The 14,063-nt window shown below is 47.0% G+C and overlaps 1 protein-coding gene across 3 annotated transcripts in view; it reads right to left on the bottom strand.

The window, feature by feature from the left end:
- The window catches only part of ABCC4 (ATP binding cassette subfamily C member 4), a 260,432-nt gene that overhangs the window by 44,915 nt on the left and 201,454 nt on the right, over positions 1 to 14,063 (bottom strand). For all 3 annotated transcript variants that reach the window (XM_019444076.2, XM_019444075.2, XM_019444077.2), the window contains 4 exons: positions 9,283 to 9,402; positions 7,895 to 8,005; positions 6,835 to 6,935; positions 5,090 to 5,281 (listed from right to left, as the gene is read on the bottom strand). In XM_019444076.2, coding sequence (XP_019299621.2) covers positions 5,090 to 5,281; positions 6,835 to 6,935; positions 7,895 to 8,005; positions 9,283 to 9,402 — 524 coding nt within the window. The remainder of the gene's footprint in view (positions 1 to 5,089; positions 5,282 to 6,834; positions 6,936 to 7,894; positions 8,006 to 9,282; positions 9,403 to 14,063) is intronic.

The following is a 14,063-nucleotide window of genomic DNA, read 5'->3' as shown; positions in this document are numbered from 1 at the left end:
TAGGGGAACAGGGTGGCTACTGACTCCCTCTCCCCTGCCTCTTCCCACCGTGGATCACGGGTGCCCTCCTCTCAGAATGAGCTTCTACAGGGCAGCTCCCTGCCTGTCATGCGGTCCCAGAAGTCCCTTCCACGGGAGTGTCCCAACTGATTCTCCATCCTTAACCTCCATGAGTCAGCTCCCTTGGGGTGACCCGGAAGGTCGTGAAGATTAAACGTGAGAGTGTGTGCTACACACCTGGTAATTCATTCCCTCAAATGCTCTTCACTCGCTGGATCAAGGCATCACGCCTCTGCTTACGCTGGTCCCACCAGCCCAAACGCCCTTCCCATGCTTTCCACCTGCTGAGATCTTACCCACATGTCACCAAGTCTACCTCAAGTGCCTAATACCTCGGAAATGCTCCTCCTGTTCCTTCATGTGGGCTCCTCCCACCCAGAAGAGGTAGGTCATCTTTTTCTAAACTTCGATAAAAACTCTGACCGCCTTCTAGCTTATTTAGTAGCCATTTTTATACAACCTTCTTTCTTCCACTGGGATCTGAAACGGATTCAGCTTTGTATTCTTTGTATTGCATGCGGTGTCCTGCGCCAAATGGGCATTTTGTACAGAATTGAGGCGTTTAAGTCAGGATGGAGAAACTTATGGAAAATCTATCGCCATAGTGTTGAGGTACAGGATAAGCCGGACAGAGAAGACAGACGTGGCAAACAGATCCTATAACCATAAATACTAACTCAAATGGCCATGCCCTCATTTTCAGTTGTTGCAGACAACAACTTACACATCAAAACTGGTTATGGCCATTCTACACGATCGTCGTCTGAGCATTTGTTTTGTGCTGGTTTTGGTGCTGGGTGTCTCATCTCATTGGAGGTGCACAACCCTAGAGGACCTATGACTTGCATTTTGCAGAAGAGAAGACAGAGGCTTAGTAAGGTTAATTAGCCTGCCTGAAGTAACAGAGTCCAAACGGGGCAGGACAGACTCAAACCCAGTTCTGCCTGTTCCTTGTCCATTCTGCTGATGGCCTCTTCATCACGTGGATGGCCTGGCACCTCGTTATGTCCCTCTGCCTGGCCCGAAGAAAGTGGGGAGAGGTGTGGCTGCCAGCAAGGAACTGGCCTACCCCACAGATCCCATCACCTGATATTTACAGCATGATGTGGATACAGGGGAATATACTGTGGTGAGTGGACAAAAGAGCCCACAGCTCTGAGCAAAGAGGTGGTACCTGTCGTCAGGTGGGCTAGTTGTCAACAGGAAGAACAGGCACCTACGGCTGAAGCTAGGAGAAGAACACAGAGCACCTGGCCAACAGGCCAGACAGACCTAGTGCCCTGCTTGGGGCAATGAGGCTAATTTTTCACCCCACTGGGTGGTGAAAGGAGCTTAGATATATTGCTACACTGGGCTGTCTCCGACTCTAGACCCAAATTCCTGTAGGAGGATATGGGGAAGCCACAGAGAAAAAGGAATGTTGTCTATGAGGCAGCCAGACTACACTGAAAAGGCAAATGCATGCTTAAACCTGGAGTCATACAGAATTAAATTCTAATGTAAATTCATGACTTGCAGAATAGAAAAGTAAATAAATCAGCAGGGTGGTAGCATAGAACTTTCTAGAGTGTCATGCTCAGTCACAGGGGGTGGGATAATTCATGAGCCCAATTTCAAACTGTCAAAGGATATTTCCTAGAAATCATGAGTTAGAGTCATCCACAACTGCCTGTGGGAGAGAGGACTTTACCAGGGTGGTGCCTTGTTCCAAGGCAATTCAGAGACAAGAGGCCTGGGTGGGCCTGAGAGTCAGCATTTCCAAGAAGCTTCTAGGTGACACAGGTACCACAGCCTGGATAGCAAGAAATTAAGAAGTCAGCAGGGGAAGGGAGGCAAGCTGGAGTGAGGGAAGGGGTTCTTGAAAAAATATTATGTAAAAAAGGAGAAAATGTAGGAAACTAATATTTTTGCACGTTATAGCAAGGTCTAGTACACATCTGTAAAAATGTATTATCCAAGTAATAGGTCTGAGCAAGAAAAAAAAATAACAAACCAAAATCAATCTACTTCTAGAGCTGGAAAATGCTTTAAAATGGCCCAGTACTCTTTAAAATGATCAAATCAACCACAAAATCATCTAAATGAAAAATGCAGCCAGTGTTTAGAATCTAACCAGGAAGCCTCGGGTGCTATTTACCTCATTTGGGCTCTTCATTTTTACTTGTTATTTCTTCCATTAATTAGAAACCTGTTTACTACCTATTACGTTTTCCTGTTCATTAGAACTCCGGGGAATCTGAACAGTACAGGAAAAAGCTGGAAGAATAAAGCACTGCTTCTGCTGTGTTGGCACATTCCCACATCCTCGACCCCACAACAGCCTCTCCCGATCAAATGCAACCCCAAAGGACGGGGGCGGTGGTGTCCCTAAATGCTGGGGTGGGTGGGGAGGAAACGAGACCTGGGACCTACACAGGCAGCGATGTCACTTTGTGACTCTGCAACCTGGATATGATCACCAATGACATAAACGGAGCTGAAGGCGACACCACCAGTGGACCAAGACACAAAAGTTATTGGCATTATTGTAACTATCTCCAAATTCGATCCCTACCCCCAACATTGAGAATCTCAGAGAATCCTATGATTTGGGGGTAAAGACCGAAAAATACAAATCTGTTATGTTTCTAAGTTGTACTACAGTTTCTTAGGTGATTCATAATTTACGGCTTCAAGAGAAATTTAAGACGCATGCAGATTAACAGAATTATGTTTAGAACATGCCATCTGATGGGCACACTGTGAGCAAGCAAACATCCCTGACGGTGCTCACAGGGACAGAACTTCATCATGAGCTACAGTTAACGTTTCCCGGCACAGTAGCCCTCTCCTCACCTGCATTAAGGCCGGAAATAATCAGGAGCCAGCTTTTGCCATGTGATTTACTACAGCTGCTCCCTGGGTATCATTTGGGCATTAAGTTCAACATTTCTTCTTCCGTGTCGCAAGGGTATAATCATCACATTATGGCTACAGTCCACTCAACGGGTCTGTGGTAGAAGGAGCTTGAAAGAATAGTTCTTCAGATATCTAACACATCTAGGTGTGGGGTTGCTTGCAGGAGCTGGCTGGGAAGTATGTTTTTGATACTGGTTGCTTCACACCTGCACGTTACTCCCTCCCGTCCCAGCCAGCAGACCCTCAGCACCCACTGTGTGCCCTGCAGGATGCCGTTTTCTGGGGGAAGAAAGATGAAAATAGGATGCTCCCTGGCCTTAAGCAGCCTCAGGGTACTGTGAGACACAGACCCCAAATGGCACAGCAGGCTGCAAGTGCTACCTTTTATGCTTTAATTTTATGTTTTTGTGGTAAAATGCACAGAACATAAAATTTACCAGCCCATTTCTTAGGTGTACAGTTCAGGGGTGTTACACACACTCACACGGTCGTGCAATCTCCAGATTTCTTCTTGCCTTGCAAAACTCAAACTCTGTCACCATGAAACACTAACTGCCCACTGACTGCCCCCGAAGCCCCTGGCACTCATCTCTCTACTATTTGTGTCTGTGGATCGGAGCAGGCTAGGAATCTCGCATCACAGGCTCTGTCCTATTTTGCCCTCGAGCTGATTTCATTTAGCATAATGTCCTCGCCGTTCTTGCCGTGTCAGAATTTGCTTCCTTGTTAAGGCTGGAATACCCCACTGTGTGGACGGACCACATTTGCTTATCCACCCATCCACTGATGAAGAACATGCAGTGCTTCCACTCCAGGCATCCATAATGCTGCTAGAAAGTCAGGTGTGCTATGCCCGTGATCTTCAGGGGCGCCTAGGTGGCTCAGCCGGTTGAGCATCGACTCTTTATTTCAGCTCAGGTCATGATCTCACGGTTTGTGAGTTCAAGCCCTGCATCAGGCTTCGTGCTGACGGCACAGAAGCTGCTTGGGATTCTCTGTCTCCCTCTCTCTCTGCCCCTCCCCTGTCCGCACGTGCTCTCAAAATAATAAACATTTTAAAAACCATATGTAAGATGTGGAAGAATTGAGGGTCTCACAGAGGCAGATGCATTAGAAGTGACTGAAAATGAGACTTTCACCAGCCAAGTGACAGAAGGGAAGGGTCTCTTGAGGCAGAGGGGCAGTGTGCGCATGCTGGGGACAGGGGGGCCGGGGGGCCAGGGTGCAATGGAAAAACCTACACAGTACTCATTTGGGGGCACTGCTCATGTTAGGAGTTGAGGCTGGAGAGGTAGGTGGGGAAAGAGCTTCCTATGGCCTTGTCTATTCTGGTTTCACTGCTTCTTCAAGAGCCCAATCTGGTCTGGGACGAGGGACCCAAGTCTCACTGCTGGCAGACTTAGACGCTGGCAAGTCTGTTCTCCGTGTATCATCCCCTGTCCCCTTGGGTTGCCTCTCATCAACTTCAAGCAAGTCTCTGAGCCCTTTACTGCCTCCCGCTGGGGGCTCTGGCTCTTGAGCCCTGACTGGGTCACAGATTCCGGGCTCTTCTCTGGTGGCTGAGAGCTGGCCTGCAGCCCCAGCTCCAGTGGACTTGGGCCTCGATACGGCTCCAGCACCAGCTTGTCCAGGCTGGGAGCTACCGGGGGCCCCACAGGGATCAGATCCGTGTGCCAGAAAGAAGCACTCTATGGGTGGAAGGACGGGGGGGTTGCTTATAGGAGGGCAAGTCTGGAAAGGGACAGGGACGGAGGGCCGTAAACAGAGACCACCACGGGAAGGAAGAGGAGGATGTGAGAAATACAAAGCAGTAAGAATAGGTGGGAACCAGAAACTGAAGTGCGAGTGACGAGGAGCTCCCAAGTCTCAGGCATGAAGAATCAGATTTCAGAGAGTGTCCTGGCTCAGCCCACCAAGCACCATGAGGCAGCTCACAACACGAGGCAAAGTAATGCTGGCATCCCCGTTCCGTGGTCAGCTTCCAGGCAAGATTTACCAGTAAGATCATCTGGTCTAATTTATACCCACAGAGACACAAGGAGTCCCCGACACATGACCAGAAAGCCTGCAGGTGGATGAAGGGTTAAATCTGTAACTGAAATTGTCAAGAGGCAAGATGGTTCAAACAAACCTTCTCCCTTGGTTTAATGAGCGCTGTCATGTGCTTCAACACCAGAGGCCCGTCTAAACTGTATGTGAAGTTAACATTATCAAAGACAATCATGCCTTCTTGGGGCCAGGTCGGTGGAGGGTGGTTCTGATATTCCCAAGGGGCTTCTTTCTCAAGGTCTGTATATTCAATCACCCTTTCTACTGAAATCATCTGAAAGACACAGGACATCACATGGGTTAGGAAGGGAGGTTCTCATCCATGTTAAGAGACTGTAAAATGAAATGCTCTTTGATACTAGCTAGTTAAGTATATCTCAGGTGCCAATACCCACAAAGAAGGCATCTGATGAGGACTGATGCAATTTACACACCTGTTCATAGTCTTGTAACACTTTCACTTATGGCTACTTCCTTCAGCATTACATTGAAACTACAAGAATTAGAGAAGTAAATCCTAAGACTTTATTTTTCCACTTTTCACACCTGAACAAAAAAACCAAGGATTTTGTCAAAGAAAGGAACACTTGTGGCCAACCATCTGCAATCTTGCTACAGAAGAGCCATCTGTTTCAGGGGAGTTGAACTGCCTAAGTCATCAAAAAAAACTTTTTTTTTTGAGAGAGAGAGAGAGAGAGAGAGAGAGAGAGAGAGGGAGGGAGGGAGGGAGGGGGAGGGAGGGAGGGAGAAGGAACAAGCTGAGAGAGGGAGACAATATTAAGCAGGCTCCACACTGAGTTCAGAGCCCAACATGGGTCTCGATCCCATGACCCTGGGATCATTGACACCTGAGCTGAAATCAAAAGTCGGACGTTCAACCAACTGCGCCACCCAGGCGCCCCCGTGAAACTCATTTTAGGGGTGCCTGGGTGGTTCAGTCGGTTGAGCGTCCGACTCTTGATTTTGGCTCAGGTCACGGTCTCACATTCATGAGTTCGAGCTCCATGTCAGGCTCTAGGCTGCCAGCACGGAGCCTGCTTGGGATTCTCTCTCTCCCTCTCTCTCTGCCCTTCCCCTACTCATGCTCTCTCTCTCTCTCTCTCTCTCTCTCAAAATAAATAAATAAAATTTTTTTTTTAAATCTCATTTTCATGATCAGTCACTTTCTACTCTGTTAGAAGAGCACGCTGGAAAGATTTCTCTTTCATTTCTCTTCTCATTTCCCTTCAGGAGAAGGTGCAACTATTCCAAAGAGGAAAGAATTTACTTACTAAGGCCTCCTGAACAACCATCTTGACACCTTTGCCTAGCACATTCTGAGAAGGAGCTTACCCTACCAGAAAGAAGGGACATTAGCAAATTCAGGTGCTCAACAACATACAAGAATAAATGCTAAAATGAGGCAGAGGGAGGGTAGGCACGCAAAGGGAGATACCTATTAATTAAACGAACCGCCTCAAAATACTGAATTCTTTTATCAGGAATGAGGAATTACCCATTAAGAAGCAAAAATAAATAGGCCTCTAAGAAATTAGCTTATATCCTCTCCAGGACTTCAGAACCTCCCTCCTACAGAGAGAACATTTATTACATTTGAAGACAGCTTGCGGTGAATCTAAAACCCGCTGACATAGCACACAGAAGACTGAGGAAAAGATGTGTATATTTTATTTTACACTAACTTTAAACAGATGGAAGAAGGATCTGAAAAACTTGGTTAGCTCCGATGTAAAAATAACAGTTTTAATATTTTACATAAGAAGTGCTTTCATGCCCTTTAATGGCAGGGAGACTTGAAAAGGCTAAGAACGTAAAGATAAACATTACCATATTCTCCACTTCGGCGCTCTGCCTGACGCACCACTGGAACATCCCCATGAGTGTCAGGGCATAGGACAACGCCAGGCCAACCTGCCCGGCATCTAAAGCTAAAATAGGAAGGAGAAGGGGAATCAAATCAGTCCCATTCTTAATCCCGAGTACAGGTCCTCCTCTCACTCTACCAAAACGACTCCTTTGTAATACATAAATACTTGACACATGATGATAGTAATAGTTATACTTTTACTATCTGATGACTAAGACCATAAGACAATAAAAAAAAAAAAACAACACTATAAATTCAGAAAGACTGTTAAGTGAGTTTATGAACTCCAACAGGACTGACAAACACCTGACAGTATTGCATAGGTGACAAACAATGTCATTATTCAGACTTTTGGCATTACTGTTTCAAGAATCATTACGTAATTTCACATTCTACATCCAATGCGACCACAGTTAGAAACCACTAAAAACAAGGCAATGGGTTCTGAGAGCCAGCCTTGAAATCTAAAATACTACTCTCACTGTTCCATTATTAATACTATGATTCAGTGCTGTCACAATGGAATAGTCAGGGGTAGCGAATTCACCCCCTGCACACCAACACCTGCTCATGTGGTGCCCACCTGGTGGGGAGCATAGCATTCTCTCCTGCTGAATGGCTTTCTCAACCCAGTGTACCAGGCTTGTATGCCCAAGAGATCCCAGTAGCTCAAGTTAAAACCTAAAGCCCTAAGCTGGACAAAACACTTAACGGAAAACTTGGTTCTCTCCATATTCTCCAGACACTTCCCCAGGAAAATACAAAAAGTTAGCTGCTACACCCACATGGTCCTCAACCTATGCAAAGATAAAAGAAACTCATCAGGGTCCAAATAAGCACTCTACACAGACCACACAGCAAAATCACACCCGGCCCAACACACCGCGAATGCTTTAATGTGATCCGTTAGAACAAGACAGTATATGGTATTGGACAAGGTGGTAGGGTTTAATTTAATAACTGTAAACGCAGCTATAAATTGTAATCATACCACAAATAGTTATTCACATCTGTACTTACTTTTTGCCAGAATCAGGGACCCAAAGGCAACGACAATGACAAAGATGGCGCAGATGGCATCCAGACGCACGGCGAACCATCGGGACGTAGTCAGAAACAAGAACCATGCCTCTGGGTTTGCGAAGCATAATAAGCAAAATGAGTAAGTCAAAAAGCCATGTTAATTACTTTGAATGCGGGAGAACACTTTGCCCGGTTGAGCTACACGAGAATTTTTTCTCATGGAGAGCAAAGCTGCACACCTAAGGAACCAGAAGGTTCCGGAAAGCCAACTTCTGACACAAAGCAATGTATGGTACAGGCAGGAATTGGTACAGTGGCTTTGTGGGAGGCATGCATTGAAAAATTCAACCAAAGGGCGCCTGGGTGGCTCAGTCGGTTAAGGCGTCCAACTCTTGATCTCAGCTCAGGTCACGATCTCATAGTTCGTGGGACTGAGCCCCACAGCAGGGTCTGTACTGACAGTATGGAGCCTACTTGGGATTCTCTCTCCCTCACTCTCTGCCCCACCCCCACTCACACTTGCTCACTCTATAAATTAAAATAAACTTTAAAAAAAAGAAAAGGAAAATTCAACTCAGAGGTTATAAGTAGAAATAGGATAATAAAAACCTCGGAAAAATGGGCTCATCAGTACCTTTCTTAGAGTGCCAGGCTCAACATGAAGCTTATCCTCTCACGTGGTTTACTGTTCCCAGCTGATAACAGACAGCAAAACCTCCACTTTGTTTCCAGTACTTTCCATACCTACTATGGGGTCCTGCACACAGTGTTTATTCCTTAGGAGCCAGTATCTCAAGGATCATCTTGCTAAAAGTTCCCACATCAAGTAGGTAGCAAATCTGACAATCAGGAAACTGATTTCCTCAGCAACTTCTGTCACCTTGAATGCTCTCAAAATAAGAGTTGGCAAACTATAGCCTGTAGGCCAAACATGGCCCACCACCTGTTTTTGTAAATAAAGTTTTATTTGAACACAGCCATGGTCATTTGCTGATATACTATGTTCGGCTATGTGTTCCTGTTACAATAGCAACGCTGAATTGCTATAATAGATAACATGGTACACAAAGCCTAAAATGTTTCCTATCTGGACCCTTAACAAAAAAAAGTCCATTGACTCCTGCCCTAAAAGGACAGAAAGTGATGGAAGGACAATGCAAGCCACTGGGGGTAGGGGGGGACGGGGAAGCAGTGGTGTGACAGGGGGAAGGGGGAACACACAGGGGATTCTGAGAGGAGTCATGGCCCAGGGGAGAGGACAAAGACATGCTGAGGAAGGATGTGGGGCTGGGCTGGTGGCAAGACAGACAGAGAGGTGCTGCCCAGCAAGGCCAAGAGAGGGGGCATATACCGTTCTTTGAAACCATTTCCAGAAACTCACAGACCTGAATGCAAATCCTGGTGTGCGTCGAACAGTTCCTGGAACCTCTCTTCAGCTTCATATGCCCGGATGGTCCAAAGTCCCTGGAGAGACGACGATAAGTGGGAAAACACCGGGCTCCGTGCTGGGGAGGCAGACAGAAAGTCGGTGAGGCGGGACTGAGGAGAGCACCTGCCTCTCGTGCTGTGTGGCCGCACATCCCACTCAATGGCACACCCAGAGCTTCTGGACGGGCTGCCCAGGGGAGAAGGGACGATGCCCCTCCTGGAGAGGAACAAACACATCAGCCCTCAAACTCCTGGTCACACCGCGCTTCCCTTTAACGACCCGAAAACACAAGTTTCTCTTCGAACCTATCTTTGACAAAATTCAAATCATGGCTAGATTTAAATAACTAAATTCTTTCTTTGCTAACTCATTTGTCCAAGGTCTTCCTCCAATATGGCCTTCCTCCAGAATTCTTCCCTGACAGCCTTCTGGGAGGAAATTCTGTTCAGGAATTTTTGAGTTGTTAACGTTCTTACACTGAATTCTGCTACAGTTCTCACCACACGGAATCATGGTTTGCTCTACCTGTGACTATGAAGGACTGGGATCTAGTCAGTATGTCCCTGAAATGGTAACAGGTTGGTGAGAAGTTCGGTGAACAGCCAGTCCCGCTCCTGCGTCAAGAATCTCTTTCTGGGTGACAGAGAACGCAGGTATTGCAGTGCCCTTGCACCCACGGGGCCTGTGCAGCCACGAGGTCTTTGAATAGCTTTGACTTTGGCTGGAGGCAACTCCCCTGCTGGACACCTGGCCTGTGGAGGTCACTGCGTGACAGTGACATAACTCTTTCAGAACCTGACCATGGACTTAGTGGCCATTCTCTTTTGAGTAACTTCATGCGGGCTTGGGGCCTGAGGTCATATGACCAGCCATCTGTTTCCCTGCCATCTCCTCTAAGAGCACCCTGTGTGTCAGCACCAGGGGCTGGCTCCTGCCCACCAGGGAGGTGTTGGGCAGGGATGGTCACGTCCGGCTTGCATCCCCCACCATAAATAAGGCCATGACCAGCTGTTGTCAGGGGCAGGACTGTGAGTCTGTGGCCTCTGTCTGGGATAAGTAACAATTTGTGCTGTATCAGCAGGTAATACTTGACTTATCACTTTATTACCTGCGCACCTCCTAGAGAAGACTTGTTGGGAAAACACCTGGGTGTTCAGGGGAAGGGCAGATCACTTATCTCCTGAGATGCTACAGAAGTTTTATAAAATGACAGACAGAAACAATTCAGAGAAAAACTCAAACTTATTTCAGAGACTGATCCTTAGCCTGGCATCTGAACGCCTGTCTGTGTGTGACAGTTCAGTCACATGGGCACCGCATGTATGGGGGACAGGGATGCTGGGCACAAATGTGCGGACACAGAACCTCCTCCTGGAGCTTAGTGTCCACGGCTCCTCAGGCAAGGAGGAGGCAGGCTTCCCCACAAAAGACAGTGGGGCTCAGAGAAGATGGGACACCCTGGGCTGCGGGCCTGCTGTCCACCTCCTCCATTGCGGACCTCTTTCCTGAGATATTGACTAAGGACATTAACTGTTAGGGGCCCGTGCCTGTGATGCTCCTTTAAGGAAAAAGACCTTCTCTGAACCGAGGCATGACCTAACATTTCCCCCTGTATCTACTTCCGGCAAAGAGCCTTAAGTGATTCGGTGGTGGTTTTGACCATCCAGTTGTATGTTTGTGATCTAGCACCCACACCGCTCTCTCCCTTCATTTATATTGAGTCATCTTTAGCCTTTATTCATTTTAGCTTCCTTTAAGTTTGTACTTTTAAGGCAGTAATATGAACATAAGGGGACTGAGTTCACGCCCCAAAGAAGAAAGGCTGCAAGCTCCGAATAGGCCTTTTCTGCACTTCTCAGCACATGTCCCAGTCTGTCCCCCAAGACGTGGTCAATGTGGAAACAGGGTGCTTCCCGGGATGACTCAGCAAAGTTCCAGAGTTCCTATCAAGAAAGTACTTACAGTCCAGCTCCAGGAAACACCAAGAACTCACTAGAACCATGTTCTTATTTCTTGAGCAAACGGTGTGATATAAACAGTTTCATCACAGAAAACGTTTCTAAGAAGGAAGGAGATGTGGCTGCTGACTCAGGGAGAGTCCTTGAGTGAAATGCTTCAGCGTGGCCACCCCCACCCGTGTCCCTCGTCAGGAGATCAAGGTTGCAGTTGATTTTCTCTGGCAGGGTTTCAGAGTGGGGTTGACTTTAGAAATCAGGGGTCGCCCAGCTTTGAAAACCAGTGAACCCAGAGACCCCACCACTAACTTTACCTCACACCCAAGAGTTCCAGGGATACAGCAGGAATCTGCCCCTGAGAAAAGCTATCCTGTCTCTCTCACACCCTACTTAGGACTGAGTGGGATGCCAGGATGAGTGAGTTGGAGGGTCTGCAAAGAAAATTAACTGGCACAGAGGGAAACAGAGTGCCAAGGCTCTGGTATGTTCTCTTGCCCAAGGTAATGCCTTTTCCCCCACAAGGATCGAGCTGGCTATCCTGAAGTAGATCCCTGTAGCACCCATGGTGTTAGCCAGCAGTCACAGGCAAATGCAACCTTACGTTTCACAAAACGGACACAAGACTGACGACTGTGTGTCCCATGACCCTGAGGACTCTTTGGGACAGACCCTTCCCCAAGAGGGAGAAGGCAGTAGCTGCTTCAAGGACCTGACAGCCATGCTATGGCTTATCATTTACATTATGTGAGGCCTGCTGGTTGTTATGTTCTTAATTCCCTCACGTTCAAGGTTCTAGCACCTTTCCGAGTGGCCAGGGAACACTTTACAGGCATCAACTCACAAGACCCTTGCAAGAGTCCCACAGGGCAGGTGTTGCTATATCTTAGAGGGAAAAACAGGCAGAAGGATTAAGAGCACTGGCCAAGATGAAGTAAATTAACCCAAGTGGTAGAACTGGGGGGTCAGACCGAACTCTCATTCCCAAGGTTGTGCTTTTAATCACTGCCACAGTGTCTCAGACAGAAAATAATCAGGTTAAAGATGCCAATGTGTGACTAAATGCAGTTTTCTCCAGACTTTGTAGTTTACGATTAGAAAACCCCAAAATCAGGGCACCTGGGTGACTCAGATGGTTAAGTGTCTGGTGTTTGATTTTGGCTCAGGTCATGATCTCACAGTTTGTGAGTTCAAGCCCCGCATCAGGCTCTGTGCTGACAAGCATAGAGCCTACTTGGGATTCTCTCTCTCCCTCTCTCTCAAAAACAAACATTAAAAAAAGAAGAAGAAGAAAGAAAACCCCAAAATCAAACTTAGTGAATATCCAATAGCCTTATCCATTATCACACAGATTAAGCACCTTCAGTTGAACAGTCCCTGGAAACCCATCATGAGAACTTACAACAGCAGAATCGAGAGTCAGTCAATGGTCTGAAACACGTGGCACACATTTAACTCTCCCCAGCGATGCCCACGGCAGACACTGCTAATTGATCACAGTACCCTTACACATGGAATTTGGATGTGGCTGCATAACTCAGACATTGCTAACCGATCAAGCAGATCCTGATTTGCCTGAACGATGCTACCATGCTCACTTTTGCAAAAATGGAAACTCATTACAATCAACTGCGTATTTGTCAGTAAGGTAGTTTAAATGCCAGCCTGAGGTTTCAGAGGCAGCTAGGCAATAGGATCTGAAAATAATCCTCAGGACCTTCAGAGTCCTTTCAAAGCACAAGGATGAAGCAGATTTATGCCTTATAGTCAGAGCAATCAGGTATCCTCTTTTTGTCCTCCTTTTTCCTGGTGGCTCCAGCGATGGCCTCAAGAAATACTATCACTGCTTAAAGAAAACAATAGAATTGCTATTTATGGCACAGACCCACAAGCCAGACAGATGACAACAAACAGTTCTAATCAACTGACCACCACATTTGGTTATCTGGGAGTGAGGAAGAAGGAATATCTGTATTTAAAGTATTGTCACAGCCTACTGGGGTGCAGGAATGTTCACAATATTCCCAAATACCCTAGGGGTCATGCTAAAGTTCTCAAAATCTCCAGATTAAGCACTGGGAAAATCCTATACTGTTTCTTGAAAAAAGCCTCACGAGGTCCCCTTCCTCCTCTCCATTTCCGCATGGATGGGGAATGGCCCTTGTCCCAGACAAAAATCTCCACCTTCTTCCAGAGACCTCGTTTTAAATAAACCAGAGACCTTCTTTGCAACAAGACTGACTGAAGTCGACAGACTCCATTTCATGAGCGGCCTCCACTTATAAAATGTCTGGAGCCTTGTTGGCTCCACAAAAGACGGGCTGGAGTTCATACTTTATTCCTCCGCCTTCTCCAAGCTCTGCCACAGTAACCTGTTGAGAGACAGGACGGCCCACACGTTGGGACTACACTGCCTGCCGCCCCAAGGCAATGCCTCACAAAACCACACCTCACAGGAGGTCAGCTGGTTCTCTGACGACTGAGAAGTTTTCCTATAGCTCTTATAAAATCGATGCCCATTATCCTTTATGCAAATGCTTACAACAAATGTCTCTCAAAAATATATTATTAAAAAAGAAACAAATGGGGGGCACCTGGATGGCTCAGTTGGTTGAGCATCCAACTTCAGCCTAGGTCATGATCTTGCCATTCCCAAGTTTGAGCCCCGCATTGGGCTCCGTGCTGCAGCTCAGAACCTGGAACCTGTTACAGATTCTGTGTCTCCCTCTCTCTCTCCGCCCCTCCCCCACTCATGCTGTGTGTGTGTGTGTGTGTGTGTGTGTGT

This window comes from Panthera pardus, unplaced genomic scaffold, assembly GCF_024362965.1.
Source record: "Panthera pardus isolate Hobbes unplaced genomic scaffold, ASM2436296v1 HiC_scaffold_1, whole genome shotgun sequence".
NCBI lineage: Eukaryota > Metazoa > Chordata > Mammalia > Carnivora > Felidae > Panthera > Panthera pardus.
Note: the sequence above shows the minus strand (reverse complement) of the source record. Positions and strands in the feature narration are given on the sequence as shown.